The sequence below is a fragment of the Sebastes fasciatus genome, chromosome 1 (assembly GCF_043250625.1).
Source record: "Sebastes fasciatus isolate fSebFas1 chromosome 1, fSebFas1.pri, whole genome shotgun sequence".
Taxonomy (NCBI): domain Eukaryota; kingdom Metazoa; phylum Chordata; class Actinopteri; order Perciformes; family Sebastidae; genus Sebastes; species Sebastes fasciatus.
Window position 1 is genome coordinate 11246560 of NC_133795.1, and position 20708 is coordinate 11267267.

The 20708-nt window shown below is 39.9% G+C and overlaps 1 protein-coding gene across 2 annotated transcripts in view; it reads right to left on the reverse strand.

Annotated features, from left to right (window-relative positions):
* The window catches only part of LOC141764049 (RNA-binding protein Musashi homolog 1-like), a 31508-nt gene extending 14350 nt beyond the window's left edge, over positions 1-17158 (reverse strand). Inside the window, exons 1-6 of one of the 2 annotated variants that reach the window (XM_074628960.1) lie at positions 16819-17158; positions 16197-16237; positions 15012-15093; positions 14830-14914; positions 1898-1939; positions 1335-1427 (exon numbers count right to left, since the gene is read on the reverse strand). In XM_074628960.1, the coding sequence (XP_074485061.1) occupies positions 1335-1427; positions 1898-1939; positions 14830-14914; positions 15012-15093; positions 16197-16237; positions 16819-17117 (642 nt within the window). In that variant the 5' untranslated portion in view covers positions 17118-17158. The remainder of the gene's footprint in view (positions 1-1334; positions 1428-1897; positions 1940-14829; positions 14915-15011; positions 15094-16196; positions 16238-16818) is intronic. The other variant, XM_074628970.1, reaches the window with a different exon arrangement.
* Between the last annotated feature and the right edge of the window lie 3550 nt (positions 17159-20708).

Here is a 20708-nt window from a genome sequence, read left to right on the forward strand (position 1 = left end):
TCAAACGCACTCCCAAACCCCCCAAAGTGTAGTTAGCTTAAAAAGTAACCCAACATTTCATGCATGATGGACACTTTGGTACATTTATGACCCATCAGATTGCTGTTTTTCCTCCTTTCATAGCCACTTTTCCTCTTCACTCTCTCAACATTCCTACTTTTCTCTGCCCTTCAACCCCTCCGAGCTCCCCTCCCTCCCTCTCCACGGGGGGTTGCTTCTTCTCTTTCAGTCCCCCGCCATCTCCCTCTTCTCTTCCCCTCCTCTCGCTGCTTTTTTTTTTTTTCTTCCTCCCTCTCCCCGGCCACTCATCTGTCTCCACAGCATGTGTTTGCCTTTCACCAAATTTCATTCAAAGGAGCTGAGCAGGACAAATGAAGAACCCAAGAACACTAAGAAGTGATTGTAAAAGAGCAAAACAGCTAACAAAAGAGATAAACTAACAAACCAACTGATAGTGTAGCCGGCAGAGCAAACGTCATTTTCTTTCCTTTCTTTTACATCTTTTTCCCTTTCAGTCCTCTCTTTCCCCTTAAAACATTTGCTGTTTGTTCTCCGACATAAGGCCCCTTTTGCCCTTTTTTGTTGTGCCTCGACTCAAACGAAAAAGAGTAAAACAAAAGGAGAAAAACAAGCTTTTCGAAAGCTGAGAGATGTCAAAGGGATAGGGGCCAACAGATGAATATAATCTATCAAAAGGTGCACAGTCCATTAGAGCAGTGATTCCCAACCAGGGGTACTTGTACCCGAGAGGGTACTTATACAGTTGCCAGCGGGTACGCGGAAAGATTGTGGAGTAACTCAAGTAATTTGATAAATTTCGATTTCATATAAAAAAATAACCACATATTGTGTCAGCTTTAACGCCCGAACACCACAAGTTGTGACTAAGAGTGCGTGAGCAGAGAAAGCTTAGAGAAAGAGTTAACGTTAGCTAAAAGTGATGAATGAATGGTTGAAAGAGTAATAAACTAATAAACGTTGAAATAGTTGGCTGACGGATAAATGATTGAAATAGCTCAAAGTAATGGTTAATGGTTGAAATAGTGAACACTAGCTAAAAGAAATGGATAAACAGTTGAAATAGTTTGCAGGTTGACAAATGATTAATCAAGAGTTCAATTCTATGAAAACTTAAAAACCATCATATCCACTTTTATATAATCATTAGTTTTAATATCCAGTTTAAACTGGAACACATTTGTAACATGGTGTTGGGGGGTTGTTGGATGAAGGGGTCCTTTAGTTTAGTGCACTAGAGAATCTGAAAGACGGAGTGGGAGCTTATCACGGAGCGGGATGGCCACAAATAGATACCAGATTTGTGTATAGTTTACCTTTCCAAACTGGTCGAAGTAATGCTTCACATCTTCGATGGTGGTATTGACCGACAGTCCTCCGACAAAGATCTTCTTTGTCCTGGTCACCAGCTAGCAACACAGAAGAAGAGAAGGCATCGTTTACCACTAATCACATTAGGCAGGGAGTAGATGCTGCTGATAAAGAAAGACTTTGTGTTTGTTGCTGTTCAGCTAATCTCAGAGGTTTCTGAAAGCTCTTCTGAGCATTCAACCTAATTCACTTGAGTTTAAGGTCCGTTACATTTAAGGCTTGTAGGGTATGTGCGTGCCTACAGGTGACTAGTGTGTGTAGGCGTTTATTTATGTGTGTGCCAGGACCATCATTAGTGTGTGTGTGTAAGATGTTGGCTGCTGATGGTCGGGGGTTGGGTGGGGTCAGGGTACGAGGTCACAGTGTCAGGCTGGGCAAGTGGATTGCCGCTCTTCTTTGGTCACTCGCCTGACTCTAATCCCAGCCAACCAGGGCTGAGTGATGAGCGGTGACACATGACATCATCACTACTCCTTCTTTGCGGTTAACCCCATCAGGGTGCACTCACCTTTGGCTGAGCCCGGCGGGGGAACGCCACCTTCGGGTCGATCTGTAGGGGAGAGATGAGTTAAGATGAGTTTTAAATAGGTGAAAGGGAAACATTTCTGTTCTTGAAATGACGAATACATTTCATCCTACTGTGGATTGCATTGCAGTTGTTATGAATTGATGAACTGTGACGACTGTGATAGGCCGGTGCTACCGTATTATAGATATTTAGAGGACTCCATTAGGAGTGAGCTGTTGGTGACGTTTATCTGGTCTTATTAAAACCCAATATGTGGAAAAGTATTTAAGTGATAACCCTTCACTTTGCCACAAACTGGGCTTTCATGGCGGCACCAAAACGGAAAAGCATTGTTATTAAACCAAAGTAAGGAAATACTTCATATTTTATTAAGGCTGTCAGTCGATTAAAATATTTAATCGTGATGAATCGCATGATTGTCCGTAGTCAATCGTGATTAATCGGAAATTTTTTATCTGTTCGAAATGTCCCTTAAAGGGAGATTTGCCAAGTATTTAATACTTTTATCAACATGGAGTAAATAAGCATATATTTATTATTAGATTAGAACACAAAACAATGACAAATATTGTCCAGAAACCCTCACAGGTACTGCATTTATCATAAAGAAATATGCTGAAATCATAACATGGCAAACTGCAGCCCAACAGGCAACAACAGCTGTCAGTGTGTCAGTGTGCTGACTTGACTATGACTTGCCCCAAACTGCATGTGATTATCATAAAGTGGGCATGTCTGTAAAGGGGAGACTCGTGGGTACCCATAGAACCCATTTACATTCACATACCTTGAGGTCAGAGGTCAAGGGATCCCTTTGAAAATGGCCATGACAGTTTTTCCTCACCAAAATTTAGAGTTATTTAACCTCCTTCGCGACATGTTAGTATGACATGGTTGGTACCAATGGATTCCTTAGGTTTTGATACCACTATCTTCACTCTGGCTTTAAAACGGAGGCCCTGACAGCCCTAACTGTTATTCATATCTTATATATGGTTATGCCTATGCATGAATAAATATAGAATATTTCTTTAGTTTGTCTCTGAGACCCCGAACAGAAGTAATGTGTCATTTTTTTAAACATGTAATCAGTTCAAAATCATATTTAGAAGAGATCGTTATAAAACTAGGAAAAGTGAAATGTTTTTTGAGCTATTAAAGAAGGCACGGTGTTTCCAGGACCCCGCTATATTTTTCCCATCTCTTCTGAGACTGCGAGGTAGACCTCCTCTTCCCCAGAGCACCCACCATTAAAATGCATCCCCCCACCAGCTTACGTTTCTTCGAGCAAAGACACCAAACCTCTACCTGCTCCGGATATGTTGTTCAGTCGCTGATCCTGTGCTCTGGGCCTCAATGAATTATCACAGTGTTAACTAACTAGAATTAGTTACAACGCAGAGCCTCTAAGTCTGAACCCATCTGAAGGCCTGCGAGTCCAGAAATAGAACGTATGCTAATCTGCAAGTATGTATAGTAGACCCTTGTTTATGCAAGCCCCAAAAAATCCAAACACACCAGCCAAACAAACAGGCGTAGCGAACAAAATACATAGTGAGACGTGAATACGCACATTCTCCAAATTGTGTGTTGAGACACAACTAAATGCATCTCAGACAGAGCAGGGCAGTCTGGCATCCAAAATGAGCGTTTAATATTCTGAATACATTTCAGACGGATATATGTTTTGTTTTTTTAAACCTCACAAATCCAGACAACCTCCATTTTGGATTAGCCAGATTTGACTGTATCCATATTTCTCTCAAGTGGAATGTCTCAGCAGTGGTCAAGGTTACAGATAAAATTAGAAGCAAATGAGTTTTGAATGAGCTGGCCTTTAATAATGCTAAATATGCAAAGCCTGGCCTGGCATTTTAAATTTGTGAGGAATCTGGTGTTATTCTCACTCAAGCCGGCGAGAGAGATGATTTTAGGTCACAGGACCTTGTAGTGTATTATGGTCTTAGAGTTCCATCTTTGTTCTAATAATTGGATGTGTGAAGCAGAAGCCCTTGTGTCTCACACAGCCGCTATCAGAGGTATTGAATTGATATTGGCAACTAAAAGGGAGCCTATCAAATGGCCAGAAGTAAGTACTTATGATGTGAACAATACACACACAATACAAGGGGAGGGCGTTCATTCAATATTCTAACAATCCTTTCATCTCTTCCCTGTGATGATTCCCCGCGTCTGATGACAAATCTACAGACAAATATATCCCACGAGGACCTTTTAAGTACCTCAGATTTAACACTGCTTCGAGAGCGCGGGCGCTGTGTAACTAAGATGCAGCTGCAGCGTCCTTGGGAGGGATTGCAGAAGGTCTTTGCACCTTGAAGTGGGGCACAAAGACGAGGGGAGTCGTGTCACCTCCAGCTGGTCTGAGCACAAAGACAAAGGTGACAAGGACACGCAAAGCCACCAGCGACTATCGGCAACAGCAGTGCAACAACACGAGCGCCCTCACAAACAATGACAACACAGCATTTCTTACAGGATGTAAGATGTGCTGCTCACTGGGCCAAATGTAACATAATAGATGCGTGGCTTCATATACTTGGTGATTACCAACACAGTGACCTTTGCATCACCTACTTTTCATCAAAAAAGATGAGACATAAATCCTGTAAATGGCACAGATGTAGCTATTTCTATAGACTACAAGTCTCACAGTTTACAGTGCGAGTACCAGCGCACCTGTACTACTAAAAAAATGCTGTTTTTAGACTGTACATGTATTTTATGGTAAAAATACAACAAGCAAACAGCAGCATAAAAAAAGGAGAAGCTGCAGTGACCTCCGATGCAGAACACAATGACAGAATCACACTAGAAGACTAGTACAGTTACAGCTAGTCATGATTAAGTATTGTGTCTTCTTGTAAATACATATTTTTTTAATAACACTGCCTAACTTTACCAAACAGTCCTGGTGTAAAGTGGTTGGGGAAATACGGGTGCATTAACCGTTATAACAAAACCAGAGGACAGGTGTTACCCTGAGGCCAATATGAGGCAGAGACAGAGCTGACAGTAACAGCGGTTAGAAACCAACTTTCACATTTGACACAAGGATGCAGTCTCGTACAGAGTACACAGTATACAGTAAAATATTCTGCAAAAATCTGTTTCCACGAGCCGAGTGCATACAAACATCCAACAGCCTTTTCACTAATTTAACAGCATGTGGTGATTTTGAAAATCAGTCTCCTGTCAATGTGTCGCTTCTGCTTGGAAACAGACATTTTAATGTTAGGGGTGAGCAATCAGTATATGCAGATTATATCACAAAATTGATATATATTGTTATACTAGGGTTGCAACTAATGATTATTTTCATTGTTGATTAATCTGTTGATTATTTTCTTGATTAATCAATTGGCTGTTTGGTCTATAAAATGTCACAAAATGGTGAAAAATGTCTGCTGTTGGCTGTTATATGCTCTGAATTTTGAATTAAGCACCTTTAAAAGGCATCACCCTGACTTTGAGAAACTGGGATGGATTAATCGATAATGAAAATAATCATTAGTTGCAGCCCTAAAACAGAATAATAAACACCGAAACTAACTCAGTGTTTTTTATTTTGGTTGGCTTTATTCTGCAAAGTCATTTTCCCTAAACTTTTCTAAATATAATTTTAAGTAAAAGGTATCAAAGGCCATAGGTCATAGCCAGCAATGGTCGCAATGTGACAGGTGGACGCTTTTCAGCAAACGTCCTCAAATGTCTTGTTTTGTCCACAACTCAAAGGTATTCTGTTTACTGTTATAGAAGAAAATATTCACATTTAAGAAGCTGGAATCACAGGATTTTGACTTTTTTTTTTTTTCTTAAAAAAATTACTCAAACCGATTAATCCATTATCAAAATAGTTTGCGATTAATTTACTAGTTGACAACTAATCGATTAATTGTTGCATCTCTACATACAAACACAAACATCCAACAACCTTTTCACTAATTTAACAGCATGTGGTGATTTTGAAAATCAGTCTCCTGTCAATGTGTTTGTAAGATCCATTTCTTCTGCTTGGAAACAGCCAGTTTTACGTTAGTGGTGAGCGATCAATATGTGTAGATCATATCACAAAATTGTTATATATTGTGATACACTCTCTTAAAGCTCAATTGAATATGGATAAAATAACCGGACGCTATTTTTTTGGCCTTATCCAATAAATGAAACACCTGAGAAATCAAGATGCATCATCGCATTAATGCAACAATCCTGTTAATTAGGGCGGTTGTGTATTGCCAAGAATCTGATGATACGTATCATGATGCAGGGGTCACGATTCAATATATTGCGATGCAAGGTGATTTAAATCTAATTTTAGGAAAGCTGTCATAGTATAAAGAACACACCACCATTTGGTTAAACTTTGAGTAAAATAATGTACTTTTTTTATGCAATCAGAACAGTGGGATCTGCATTTTTATTTATCACAGTCCCTGTAACATCCAACATCAAAACACAACACAACATGAGTCACTGTCTGCCACGAATCTTTGCTTGTAAACTATTAATTAAAAATCTATAGTGTTTTTGAGAATCAATAGTATGACAAAAACATAATATCGCGATACTCGGATGTATCGATATTTTCTTACGCCCCTATTGTTAATGCGATGTAATCACAGACATTAAAGAGACAGATTCTGTAGGGCTGTATAATTAATCGGATATTAATCACAAGCACGATTTTGGCTGATGATCGCTTGCGATGTTGACGTTTAAAATGTGCGTTCTGCTTATAGAAAATGCTGCTGCATATCAAATCAAGCGCTTCCGAAAAAAAACAGCTAGCCACCAGCCGGCGATCGAGATGTTTTGGCTTCACTTTTGGGTATAGATATTACCTATAAAACCAATGTGTTTATGATTAAATTAAGAGCATAAAATTGTTTATCTAGCTCTTAATGTTACTAATTTTGCTCTCAAAGTGTACCAGATTGAAGCATTTAACTTTAAAATGTAGCTAACAAAAGGGCAGGGGGAATATTCTTGCATTTTTTCATATTGCAATATATATATAGCAGAAAACAGATTCATTTTTTTCCAACATCGTGCAGCCCTAATTTGTACATCAGCAGGAAAGTAGCACAGCAGAATCGAAGTGAAAGCAATGCTCTGTTTATTTTGTGAAAGTGCAATAAAAATATGTTGTTAAAATCAATGAATAATTGTGATCTCAATATCGATCATAATAATCATGATTATCATTTTGGCCATAATCGTGCAGCCCTAAGAACTCGTGGTACAAACATCACAAATCAGTTGAGAAATGTATGTCTCATGGTATATTGTATATCATCACCCATATTTCACATGTTGTCATAACACCAATATTTCATTGCTTTTAAATCATCAGTAGCTCTCAAAAAGAAACATCCTAAAATACAAAAGGTTACCAACTAGACTAGGTTAGGCCTAATGCGATATATCTGTAGTAGTGCTACTACGGCTACAGTCATGCCATGCTGTTAAAAAATCATTCCACTTCAGCGAAATAACAGAATACATCTAATGTCTACATCTGGCTGTACTCAGAGGAAGGCTACAATAAATGAAAACTAAAGCATCTATCAGACTGGCGGATTAGCCTCGAGGAAGACAGATAGGCCACAAAGCAAAAGGTAAAATGACTTAGCCAGGTCACTGTTTGCAACACTCAGAGACAGCTCTTCAGAGGCTTGACATTTGGGAGTCCCAATCAAACATTAGTGAGAACGTAACTGCTCGTGAATGATGTTTGAAACCTTTCTAGGGAAGATAAAAGTTCCCGGACAGACAGAGAAGAGTTATGACTGAGTGTTGGCGAAATGGTCTGACTAACATCCTGCTTCATGACATCCAACCTCCGCTCAATCTAAGTAGCGTAAAGACGGCAGGAGCCTACGATATGATTTTTAGTGGTTTAGACTACACTAATCTACGACCAATAGTCACCTCACGTGGCCCAGCACCTCCACCAGTGTTACAAACTGGAAAACAAAAATTAAAAAAAATAGGGACGTCAAATCAATAGATAAGAGAAAGAGAGAGAGAGAGAGGGAGAGAGAGAGAGGGAGTGTGAAAATGAGAAAGCACAGGGAGAAAAGAGGAGGCATTCATTTGGAAAACAGAGTCAGCCCATGAGAAAGTGGGCCTGTCCAGTGTGGCGGTGCAGCGGGGCCGTCCCAGCAGGCAGCCCCTCTGATTTCATTAATTAACAGGACAAAGAGTACAAAACAGATGGGCCCGTAGAGGAACTGGGGCTCCCGTGCTACCCCCACAGACACACACATATACATACAACACTCACCCACATAATGTAGCACACAAAACATAAACATGTATACAAAGTGACACATATATGTAATTAAATCGTACACTAATCCACCTCTACTGCTGCCATCGCATATAGACATTTTAAGCTATGTGACACCAACCTGCCAACACATTCTTGCGACAAAATGGCAAACACGCTGATAAAAAGGCACCACGGGCTGCCCCATTATGGCGATATAATCAATATAAGCTAAACAAAAAGCTATAAAGAGAAGAGGAGACAAAAGGAGTTGGCATGTCAATGCACGCACGCAGGGCGAGAGAGAGAGAGAGGGACTTGGTTTGGGCTCGGGCCAGCAGGGTCAATCTGCACGGCTGAACAATGGCACAGTAATTAGTTAACGAAGCTCACTAATGAGGACCCCCCCCCCTCCAAACCCAACCCCACCCCTGCCCCTGTAACCCTGCTACGGTGCCTCGCCTGGGCGGGTGTGTAGTGGTGGTGGCGGCGGCGGTGGCGGTGGGCTCGGAGAGAGAACCACCTTCAGACTAGGTCCTGACTTTATCCCCGGATCTGAGGCCACGCATGGATCTCGGAAGCCCAATCCAGTTTGTTTCCCTCAATCGGATTAGTTGCTTTTCAGATCTATACTAATTACAGCGCAGGAGCCGGGCCTCCCTCGCTCTCCTCTCCTCCACCGTCTCCATCCCCCCCATCTCCAGTTTTGTCCACGTCAGCACTAACAGCTAATCTCTGGTCATGAGGCGAGGAGCCGGTGCTGCTAGCATCTAAAACTCTCCACTAACCAGGTGTTGTTAGACCAGTGGCCACGGCAGACTGCGGTGCCAGCGGTCCACAGAGGCTGGTGCTAACATATGTTGTTACAGCGCACAGCTATAGACCAAAAGCAGCTATATTAGCACCATGCTGATGACCACCACTGGACCTTCACAGACGGTCGGGTCGTGCCAAAAGCAGCAATTACCACCTACTGTAACACATTTGGAAAAGGGCATTCCTGTTTACTTGGTCTAAAAAACAAAGATCTTCTGTATGGCCCTTATTTTTGCCATTCCCTTCTGTGAAAAGATGTTTTTCTTTCAAGTAATGTTAGTTTAGTGTTGCACTTTGGTTTTTTAGAGGTTATTTTGGGACACTGCCCTCTAAAAAATAACAATTACCATGTTACACATGATAACACATCATCAAGTACAGTCTATTGCACTGTGAATGTGGTTTAGGGCTAAAACTAATGATTATTTTCTGGTCTATAAAATGGTGAAATATGTCGATCAGTGTTTCCCAAAGCCCAAGATGACGTCCTCAAATGTCTTGTTTTGTCAACAACTCAAAGATATTCCATTTACTGTCACAGAGGAGGAAAGAAACCAGAAAATATTCACATTTAAGAAGCTGGAATCAGAGAATTTTGACCTTTTTTCTCAAAAAATGACTCAACCCAATTAATCCATTATCATAATAGTTGGCAATTAATTTAATAGTTTACAGCTTATAGCTTAATCGCTGCAGCTCTACATTCAAACATCCAACAACCTTTTCACTAATTTAACAGCGTGTGGTGATTCAATGTCTTCGTGAGATCCATTTCTTCTTTAATTCTGCTTGGAAACGACCATTTTTTCGTTGGGGGTGAGTGATCAGTATATGTAGATTATATCACAAAATGTATATATATTGTGATACACTCTCTAAAAGCTCAACTGAATATAGATAAAATAACCGGACACTATTTTTTTTTGGGCTTATCCAATAAATGGAACACCTGAGAAAATCAAAATGCATCATCACATCAAATGTCTTCTTTCGTCCACAACTCTAAGATATTCAGTTCACTGTCACAGAGGAGTAAAGAAACCAGAAAATATTCACATTTAAGAAGCTAGAATCAGTGAATTTTTTACTTTTTTTTGTTAAAAAATTACTCAAACAGATTACTCGACTATCTCTAATATAGTTTATTTATCATAAAAAAGAAAAAGTGCACAATAATCCATCACGTATTTGCCTGAGTGAGTCAGTGAAGCAAAATGGTGTTGGACAAATTACACCTCCCAAATCGCATGAACGACATTCTGTCTCGTCTGAGAACTCTTTACACCGCAACTACACCGCAAATAATAACACACCCAAATCTAAAATCACCCTGCGCTGATCCGAGTGAGCGAGAAGCGGTGGCGTTTCAGAAAATATCTGGTCTCGTCTATTCTCCTTCCTGAGAAAACAAATCCCAGTTGTGCCCTTCTTCTCTGTCCAGAGAAATACGACAGCACACCAGTGCCCTGAGGCCACGCTCTGCCCCGGCAGGAAATCTAACCTCCAACCAGAACAACAACCTCGCTCTAAAAACAATACACAACCTCTCATTTGTTGCATTTAACATTCTCAGGCCTACAGGTATTGACAGTAACTAATCAGTGCTTCTTTTGGATAAAACACTATTGGATGTAACAGGACTGTAAATGGTTAATACCACTTGTAACCGCGGTATGAACCGTGCACCATAGTTTACTTCTCACCCTGTGTGTCCTCACACAGCACCCTGTTGCTCCGTTACATCCCTTTCATTCACTTTCCTCGTCTGTCTCCTTCCTGCTTCAGGCCTTATAGCGTCTTTTCTCACAAACCAAAGGCTCAGCATAAAAAGAAAAGAAAAAAAAATCAGACAATCGAATATTCTTCCTCATTCCGGGGAGGAATGTCTTTCTCACATCTCCTGCTGATCAAACAACAGTTATCCTCCTCTGACTGTGGAGAGAGGGGAGGGGTGGAAACAACCGTCCAGGTGTGAGGAAGACACAAAGTGCATGGAAATAAATAAAATATAGAAAATAATTAAACTGGGACAGGTGTTGAGAGAGGTTGACACTGATCCCATAAAGCTACGCGTGTTATTAAAAATATTCGCTCCAACGCCACAGAATCTGACCCACGGTTGACTCAAAGCTTCAACAAAAAAAATCCCTCTTGAAAGGCTTTATTCATAATTATTCAAAATTGTACTGTTAGAGAATGAGTTGTTTTGCTGTTCAGTCATTTTGCATCAGTCATACTTAATGTATTGTCATGGAGTTAGGCTATAAGTAGGGCTGAGCGGTGTGGCCAAAATCTTCTATCACGATATAGGTCATTTCATATCTTGATAACGATTTATATCACGATATAGCATGTTTTCTGGTATTTCCATAAATAAATAGTAGGGCTGTCAATCCATTACAATATTTAATTGCAAATTAATCACACATTTTTTATCTGCTCAAAATGTACCTTAAAGGGAGATTTGTCAAGTATTTAATACTCTAATCAACATGTAGTGGGCAAATATGCTGCTTTATGCAAATGTATGTATATATTTATCAATTAACAACACAAAATATTGACAAATATTGTCCAGAAACCCTCACAGGTACTGCATTTAGCATGAAAAATATGCTGAAATCATAACATGGCAAACTCAGGCCCAACAGGCAACAACAGCAGTCAGTGTGTCAGTGTGCTGACTTGACTATGACTTGCCCAAAACTGCATGTGATTATCATAAAGTGGGCGTGTCTGTAAAGGGGAGACTCGTGGGTACCCATAGAACCCATTTTCATTCACATATCTTGAGGTCAGAGGTCAAGGGACCCCTTTGAAAATGGCCATGACAGTTTTTCCTCACCAAAATTTAGCTTTAAAGTTTGGAGCGTTATTTAACCTCCTTTCGGACATGTTAGTATGCATTCTTTAGGTTTTTTAGTTTCATATGATACCAGTATCTTCACTTTAGCTTTAAAACTGAGCCCTCTACAAACTAAAAAACGCAAGTTGTGTTGATATGTTAAAGAAATTAGTGCCGTTAAAACAAATTTGCGTTAACGTGTTATTATCATGTTAACTTTGACAGCCCTACTAAATAGTCTATATGAAATAACCACATGGTAAAGCTTATTTTGTATACTCCTGAATTTAATACTTGACAAAGGAAAAGTACTGAGTATTTTCTCATTTTAAGAACTTATGTGCAAAACGAACATCACAGTTTTATGTGAAAACATAGAGAAATAAATATGGGCCTACCCTATATGGTGATACAAACAATTTAGAAAAATATATACATTTTTATATCGTTTTGACGATATATATCGTCATATTGCCCTAGCTATGAGCAATAAAAAAAACACTAAATCATTATCGTCTTTAACGTTACAGCCCTTATAAATCTTAGATGTTTGGGGAAAAAACATCTAGGCTCTTATTCCCAAACAAAATGGCAACCCTAACCCTGTTTTAAACGCCTGGTTGGATAAACGTTACCACGGTGTTGTTCCCACACAGACTGCTGCCACAACAACCTGAGCAACCAAAGCTGCATTAACATTATTATTGTTTAGCCTTATGCTGTATTTTGGTTTATAATAGGGCAACGCCTAACCCCACCAGTGGCCTGCAGTGCCAACCAATGCTCACATAACACACACACACACACACGGTCTGGCTCTCATAGGCTGTACCTGGGTTTAATAGGTAATATGACTCACTGAGTAGTACTTCGCTTAGAACTTGCTTCCAAGCTAACTGAAAAAATTTGACAGATTACCAGCAGCAACACTCATTTCGTAATAAACCTCACAGCAACTGTGAGGAAAGATCCAACTTTGCAATTAAATTTGAAAACTGCACCTAAAAGCACACACACCCCAAACTCACACACACACTAGCGAAGTATAAAGGTCTGTCGTGACATAACATTATCTGTGTGTCAGAGCTCGGCTGCCCAACCGAGCCGAGTGTCTTAAGTTAATGCAAAATAGCTGAGAAGTTGTTATGGAGACATAAATCCCATCAGGCTGTGCAGTTACAGCACCGTCTCTAGTGGCTGGCGTCACCCCCGGCAACAGGCTTGCTCCAACAACTAACCAACTCTACCTTTCTCCACCCCTGGGCTCTGCTTGCCTTTCTGTGCCACCGATTTTCACTCTCAAATGATCCCATTGTGTGTGTGTGTGAGAGTGTACATGTGGTTAGGAGAGGCCTCACAAAAGACACACCCAGTCGCCGTTTCTACATCTAATCTACATGACCAAGAAAGCAACTTTCACACCTTCACAGATATGTAAATCTGAGTCAGCAGCTTTGACTCAAATGCGGGGCTTCACACTTCACCGTCCTCTGTGTAGTTCTATAGCGAAACACGAGCACGTTGACCTCTATCTGGTAGCTGATTTGTCCCATTTACCCACATTTGAATCTTCATGCGTCAGTAGTAGGGGTGGAAAATTCTATCCACCTATGTATCGCATTTTTTTTAACAATTTTGAAATGCCAGAATCAATATATTTGCTTCATTTGAGTTTATGCGCAGGTAGAAGGAAGTTAACGCTCCTATTGTTGTAGTCACAGTAATGTAACGTCATATCCGTTCCGTATCCGTCAACCAAAACAAACTGCAGTCGGCCGAAACAAAAAACTGAAAACGCCGGAGATTCCACATGGATACGACTTGAACCCTCACATTTTAAATTCAACGTGGTAAACACTACACATACAGTAAAGTATGGAAACACCTGTAGATCACCCATCTAACAGGAGAGCTAGAGACGGACTTGGTGAAGTTAGCGGAAGTATACACATGTAACTACATACGAATTTCATAATAAGGTGTTAACAAAGGGTACTGTACAAATATACAAAATACATATATGGAAATAAGATTGATGGGTTATATTTACCAGGAGTATAAAACATTACATGTAACTTATAAATTAAAAAGAAAATACCACTAATTTGTGAGGGAAATTATAAAAATATTTTTTTTTAAATAACACCTGACAATGACTGATATAATTGACTTCAGGACATCTCTGACTACCTACATGCTGAACATCAAACATTTTTTACTGTATTCATTTAGATATTTTCCAAAGTAAAAGTCTCCAGAAGTGTATGATTCAACTTTTTCCCATGATCTAGTGTTAAAAAAGTTAACAAAAAGAGCAATAAATCGTAATATCGAATCGCAATACATATCAAATCGGTACTAAAAGTATCGTGATAGTATCAAATCGGGAGATAGGTGAATCGTCCCAGCACTAGTCAATATTGTAGGAGAGGAAATCACAGTTCAAACACCTTCTAATTGAATATTTAAATTCACCAGGACCTCACAGACTTCCCCCCCTGCCATCAGTTTATTCTGCCACAACTGTTTCCTCTCCTCAAACTTTTTTTTTCTCCTGCCACTAGAAAACTCGTGCTGATATTTTCTACGAGAAAAAAAAAAAAAGAAAAAAAAAAACTTGTGAGCTCTCTGCCTAAACTAAACCCTGTGAGGGTTTAGCAGGGGCTCCTACTACCCCATTCAGGTCCCCAGGTAACCATGGCAATGAAGACCAAGAAAGAACGCTTTCATGTTGGCGCCCTGAACCAGGATTTGTAGGGGGAAATGAGCAGAGAGAGGAGGAGGAGGAGGAGGAGGAAGAGGGGGGCTGCTCCGAAACGCACTCCTCAACTTTACAAGCGGTGGGAGGCAAAATGCACCAAGGGGGAAGAAAAAAAAAACATGCTATACACAGATTTTGGGGAAAAGTTACCCACACTGGCATCCACCAAAAAGTGTAGTAGCCAAGAAACTCACCGTTTTTGAATCCAGCTCGTGTCTGTTTTGCGCCAAAACCTTCTCCACTCCTGCTTGTTCTGCGTATGTTACAAACCCAAACCCCCTGCAAAGAAAAAAAAAAAAAAAACATCTCAAAGTCAGAATCCAGCATCATGGAAGAAAAACATGAGGCACCCAGTGATACACGCCTCCTTTCTTACCTCGACCGCTTGGTAACGGGATCCCTCATCACCATACACTCCTTCACCTCTCCGAATTTACAGAAGTACTCCTTCAAGCCCTCTGTGGAGACACGAAAAGGAAGAAAAAGATGTTAAATAAACCCCATAAATCTGATGTGTGACTTTCTCCTTATACAGGCTGTAGTGGCATTCCTTCTGGATCCCAAAAATAAGCCACAAACGAGCTGTATGGGCACAGTAACTTCAATCTGACGCAGAATGACAGGAGATATAATCCCGTTTAAAACGTTTACTGAAAAAAAGTTAAATATTACATAGTGTCTGTCACACGGTAGAAAAACGATATGCTCCCATACCTCCTGACTCTAATGCACACTCACTCTCTCACTATGTTAAAGGGAGCATAAATCATCAAAATTCAATATACATGCATTTGTCTATTTACCTTTTTAAACATTACCTAAGTCAGCTACAATAACTAGAAATGATGAATTTTAACTTATATTCACACATTGTGGCTCTTATACAGGCCCTGGTAGTAGGTGGTAGGTGGTGATGTGCTTGGCCAGTAGTGGCTGCAGAGAGAGAGACAATGGGGGTCGTGGTTGGACCACGTTGTGTTTGTGTGTCCCCTCTCTCCAGTCCTCAGAGAGGCTGCTGTATATAACACGGTTGCTATCTGGCCATTCAGCACAAATAGCCCCATTAGGCCCTGCATGCGGACCACAAAGCTACACACACACACTCGGTGGTGTTTTGAACACAGCAGCCAGCCAGCAGGATAATAACACGAGGAGGATAAACTGTATTCTGCGTTCTTAAAAAGAATAGAATGGAATCAGCGGAGTGCAACAATGTATCAATATGTAACCAAGTTCTGCTTTGACGTTCCATATAATAATAAAATAATTCTATTTTTTTACTATTTCTCTTATTAATGAGCGAAAAAAAAGGCAGACAAAGTCGTCGTATATATATAATATATGTGTGCATGCATTTGCAGTGTTAATCTCTCTGCGTCTCGGTGCAAATCCTATAAGAGCTGATCCTTTTACTTGAATAGGAGGCTTTGATTTTTAACTATTTACAGTGTTTTTCTCCTCAACTTCGGGCACCGTGCGTAATCACGCAAAAAAACACAGCAAAAAAACAAACAAGGCTTTTCCATTCAGACTTATGAAAGTAGCGTGCGGGACAGCTCACCTTGTGTTGTCTGCCAACTCAGACCCCCGATGAACATTTTGCTGAATGAGAAGAAATACAAGCCCCGTTAAGTCACACATACAGACAGAATAAACACGAGCACACGCACATTCAATAAGGATGAGAAAAAAAACTGGAGGATTTTTATGCGTAATATAGCATCAATAAAGTAAAAGAAGAAGAAAAAGCATCGGCCATGTTGCGAAGTCACCAATCGGCCAGTCGGGCCGTTATAATCCCCTCTAGAGGAAGAAGAGGAGGAGGAGGAGGAGAAAAAAAAGGAGAGGATTTTGCCACATGATGGAGGGAGAAGTTGCAACAATGTGGCCTTCTGGAGGAAAAAGCGAGATAAATAAACAAACAACAGAGAGAGAGGCTGGAAAAAAGCAGCGGTGCGTCTCTGTTGTGTGTCTCCTTCTGCTTCTGCTGAGTGGATCCATCCCACACACACACACACACACACACACAGCGTGCTTGTCTTTTGTCTCCGCGCTGCTCAGCTCCGCACTGAACTCAACTAAAGTCCAAGGTGAACTCGATTCAGGCCGAGCGAGAAGAGAAGGCAGAAAGCAGGCTGAGCTGAAGCAAGCTGAGCTGAAGCTGAAGCTGAGTCTGTGTTTACCAGGGGTCGTGGGGGGAGTTGTCCACCACCGTGCCGCCGGAGGACTGGAGGCTGATCTGGCTCCCTTCCGTATCCATTCCGTCCTGCTCTGCTCTGCTCTGCTCTGCTCTCCTGCTGCTATATTCCCGCACTGTGAGGCGAGGAGAGGCAGTGAAAGCTCCACTAGCTGCTGCTGCTGCTGCTGCTGCTGCTCCAGACTCAGGGGCGGGCAGGAGGAGAGGTGGGGGTGGGGTGGTGAAAAAAGGAGGAGGGGTGAGCGAGGAAGCACACACACACACACACACATGCATCCATTGCATGCACGCTCCGAGAGAAGCTCCGCCTCTCTACCTCGTTTTCCCGTAGCCTCCCCCCCCAGGCCCCGGACCTCCCTCCTCTCCTCCCTCCTCCCTCCCTCCTGCACGTTGCCTGCCTTTATTCATGCTGCCACTGTGCGCTCTCTCTCTCTCTCTCTCTCTCTCTCTCTCTCTCTCTCTCTCTCTCTCTCTCTCTCTCTCTCTCTCTCTCTCTCTCTCTCTCTCTCTCTCTCTCTCTCTCTCTCGGTAGTGTTTCCCCGCCGTCCATGTCATTGGTGGATCACAACAGCATGGTCCAAAACGTTTTTGGATGTTTTTTCAATATTGAAAAAAAAGTATCAAGAGATAAATATATTATTTATTTATTTTTTATTTATTTTTTATATATATATATATTTATTTTTTTATTTGCACATATATAAAACTGCACAAAATCCAGTCAATGAAAATGATGTCATTGGTCGATCACAACAGCATGGTCCAAAGCGTTTTTGGATGTTTGCAATATTGAAAATTTTATTTATTTATTTATTTATTTATTTATTTATTTATTTATTTATTTATTTATTTATTTTCATTTTTCATGCACTGGTCAATTTTTTTATTTATTTTTTATTTTTGGCTGTATTGCTTCCATAACATGTTTTTCTTTCAGACTAGTGGGAAGAAACATCCAACATTTACATTTAGGTGTTTATTTTACTATTTATTTATTTATTTGCACATAAAATGTACAAATTTTATCTAAAATATATTATTTTTTTCTTTTTATTTATTTGTTTTTAGATTTTTCTTTATTTCTTTATTTTTTTTAATTTTCTTTTAATTTTTCATGCACTGGTCAATTTTTATTTTTTTTGATTTTGGGCTATTTTGCTTCCATAACGTGTTTTTCTTTCAGACTAGTGGAAAGAAAACATCCAACATTTACATTTAGGTGTTTATTTTACTATTTTTTTTTATTTATTTATTTGCACATATATAAAACTGCACAAAATCCAGTCAATGAAAAAAAAAAAAAAAAAAAAATGTGCCAGGAGAGGTCAAGAAGCCACAGGCTTATACAAAGGACCTCCCCCCCAACCCCAGGAGAAAAAAAAACAATAACAAAAAAGGAAGAAAGATCCAAACTAACATCATTTTTTAAATACAACAACATTTCTATTATTAGAGGACATAAATAAAAAAAACATGCAGGCCCAGTATTTGTTGTTGTAGCCTATATGCATCCCTTGATGAATTATTGTCTAATGCCAAGTGTCACTCATCAGTAATTGCTCACACATTAACATATATATATAATAGTTTTAGTATTGCTGATGGAAAGTGGTGTGTGTCTTCCTGTTGTGCCAGGTTGGGTCTCAGGTGAAATGAGGCATCTGTAACTAGGATACTTGCTCCCATTTAGCCTGACACTATACTGTATACAATAGGTTACATAAACAGGATGTCATTTTTGTAGTTTTAGATTGCATAAAGGTCAACAAGGTCCTGTTTTCTGAAAGGGGTTATTTATGTTATGTTATGTTATGTTAATTTATGTTATGTTGTGTTGTGTTGTGTTGTGTTGTGTTGTGTTGTGTTAGATAGATAGATAGATAGATAGATAGATAGATAGATAGATAGATAGATAGATAGATAGATAGATAGATAGATAAATAGATGGTAACTTTATTGATCCAGAGGGAAATTCAAGTTTCCAGCATCACAGTTCCATAGTGCAAACATAGTGTTGTGTTGTGTTGTGTTGTGTTGTGTTGTGTTGTGTTGTGTTGTGTTACTGTAAGTGGAATGAGGTGTGATGCAATGTGATCGTTTTTGGTGTAATGTGATATGATCTCATGTAATGTAATGTGATGTAATTTGATCTTATATGATTATGTGATGTGATTTTATATAATGTGATGTGATGTGATGTGATCCTATTAGATGTGATCTTATATGATGTAATGTGATGTGATATTATGGGATCTTATACAGTATATGATATTGTAATGTGATGTGATCTTATATGATGTGAACCTATGATGTGATTCTATATGATGTAATGTGATGTTATCTAGTATGATGTGATTTATATGATGTAATGTGATGTGATCTTATATGATGTTATGTAATGTGATGTGATCTTATATGATGTGATTGTATATGATGTGATTTTATATGATGCAATGTAATGTGATGTGATTCTATATGATGTAATGTAATGTGATGTGATCCTATGGTGCGATTCTGTATGATGTAATGTAATGTGATGTGATCTTATATGGGATCTTATATGATTAATCTGATCCTATGATGTTATCCCATATGATGATGCCAGGTCCTTCTCCTATATGCTGCACCCAAACTTTGGAACTCAACTCACCCTCACACATACTGGACTCCATTACAAAGTTCAGAACTGCTCATCCCCAAACGCATCTCTTTAAACTAGCTTACTCACTTTGACTGCAACAACTGCATCTAATTTTCTTATTTTATAAAAATTTTAACTCATTGCTGAGCTACGCTCTGTTGCTTGCTAGTATGTCTTATTGTTGATTTCATTAATGTTTTATTACTGATCTTATGTGATGTAAGGTGACCCTGAGTGCCATGAAAGGTGCCATACAATTTAATATATTATTATTATTATTATTATTATTATTATTATTATTATTATTATTATGCAGTGTGGTATGATATGGCTGTGAGATGTCATGTCATGTGACATTATGTGTATGTGATAAGTTCAACTCCCACCTAGCCCATGGCCAGATCCAACTGTAATCCACCACATGTATTAATTCATTTTTAACCTCGACTTGTTTTTCGTCACCTCCTGGACTCATTTTCATCATCATCAACATTAACCCCACATCCACAAAGTCTTTCAAAACCCAATGCAACACCCCCTTTTTAGATTTCCTCTCCATCCATCTATCCATCCATCCATCATCCTTGCCTGGTCCAACCCTCTCACAACCCTCAGCCCACCTGTTCCTGCTGCCCAGCTCTCCTCCTAATCCATCACATCCAAAACAGCTGTGACCACCACTCTTCACCTAGTTCTTCTCACCCAATCACAGCTCATCTAAACCTGATCTTACCCACTCCCTCTCTCTTTCACCCCCACGTGACAGGCCGTCCTAACCAGCTAAATGGCAGATTAGCAGCATTACCTCTAAGTCAGCCACTCTCTCGGCCGGGGCAAGCCTGGTCAGCTGAGCAGTTTTGTCACATGCCTCAGCCGCTCTAACAAAAGTGAAACAAGTGCTCACACAGTTATGTGAAATGCACTTGCCTAACTCATCAGACTGTGACCTTGAGACACAGGAACGTTTTTGGAGGGGCAGATGAAATGTCTCAAGCTGAGATTTCTAGTTTGGATACTGTAACCTGATTATAGTAGCACTGAATATCCTTTGAAATCAAACAACTGCTGCTTGTATGTGTGAAACAAGTTATGAATCAGAGACAGAAATCCCCCAAAAAAATCACTGCACCTGACTGAAAGAGTTTGATAATGATGAGTTAACATTCCCAGCACCACATGATGACCTGTGCATGTGCTGGTTCTGAGACAGGCCGCAGGCTGTTTGTGTGCAGCGG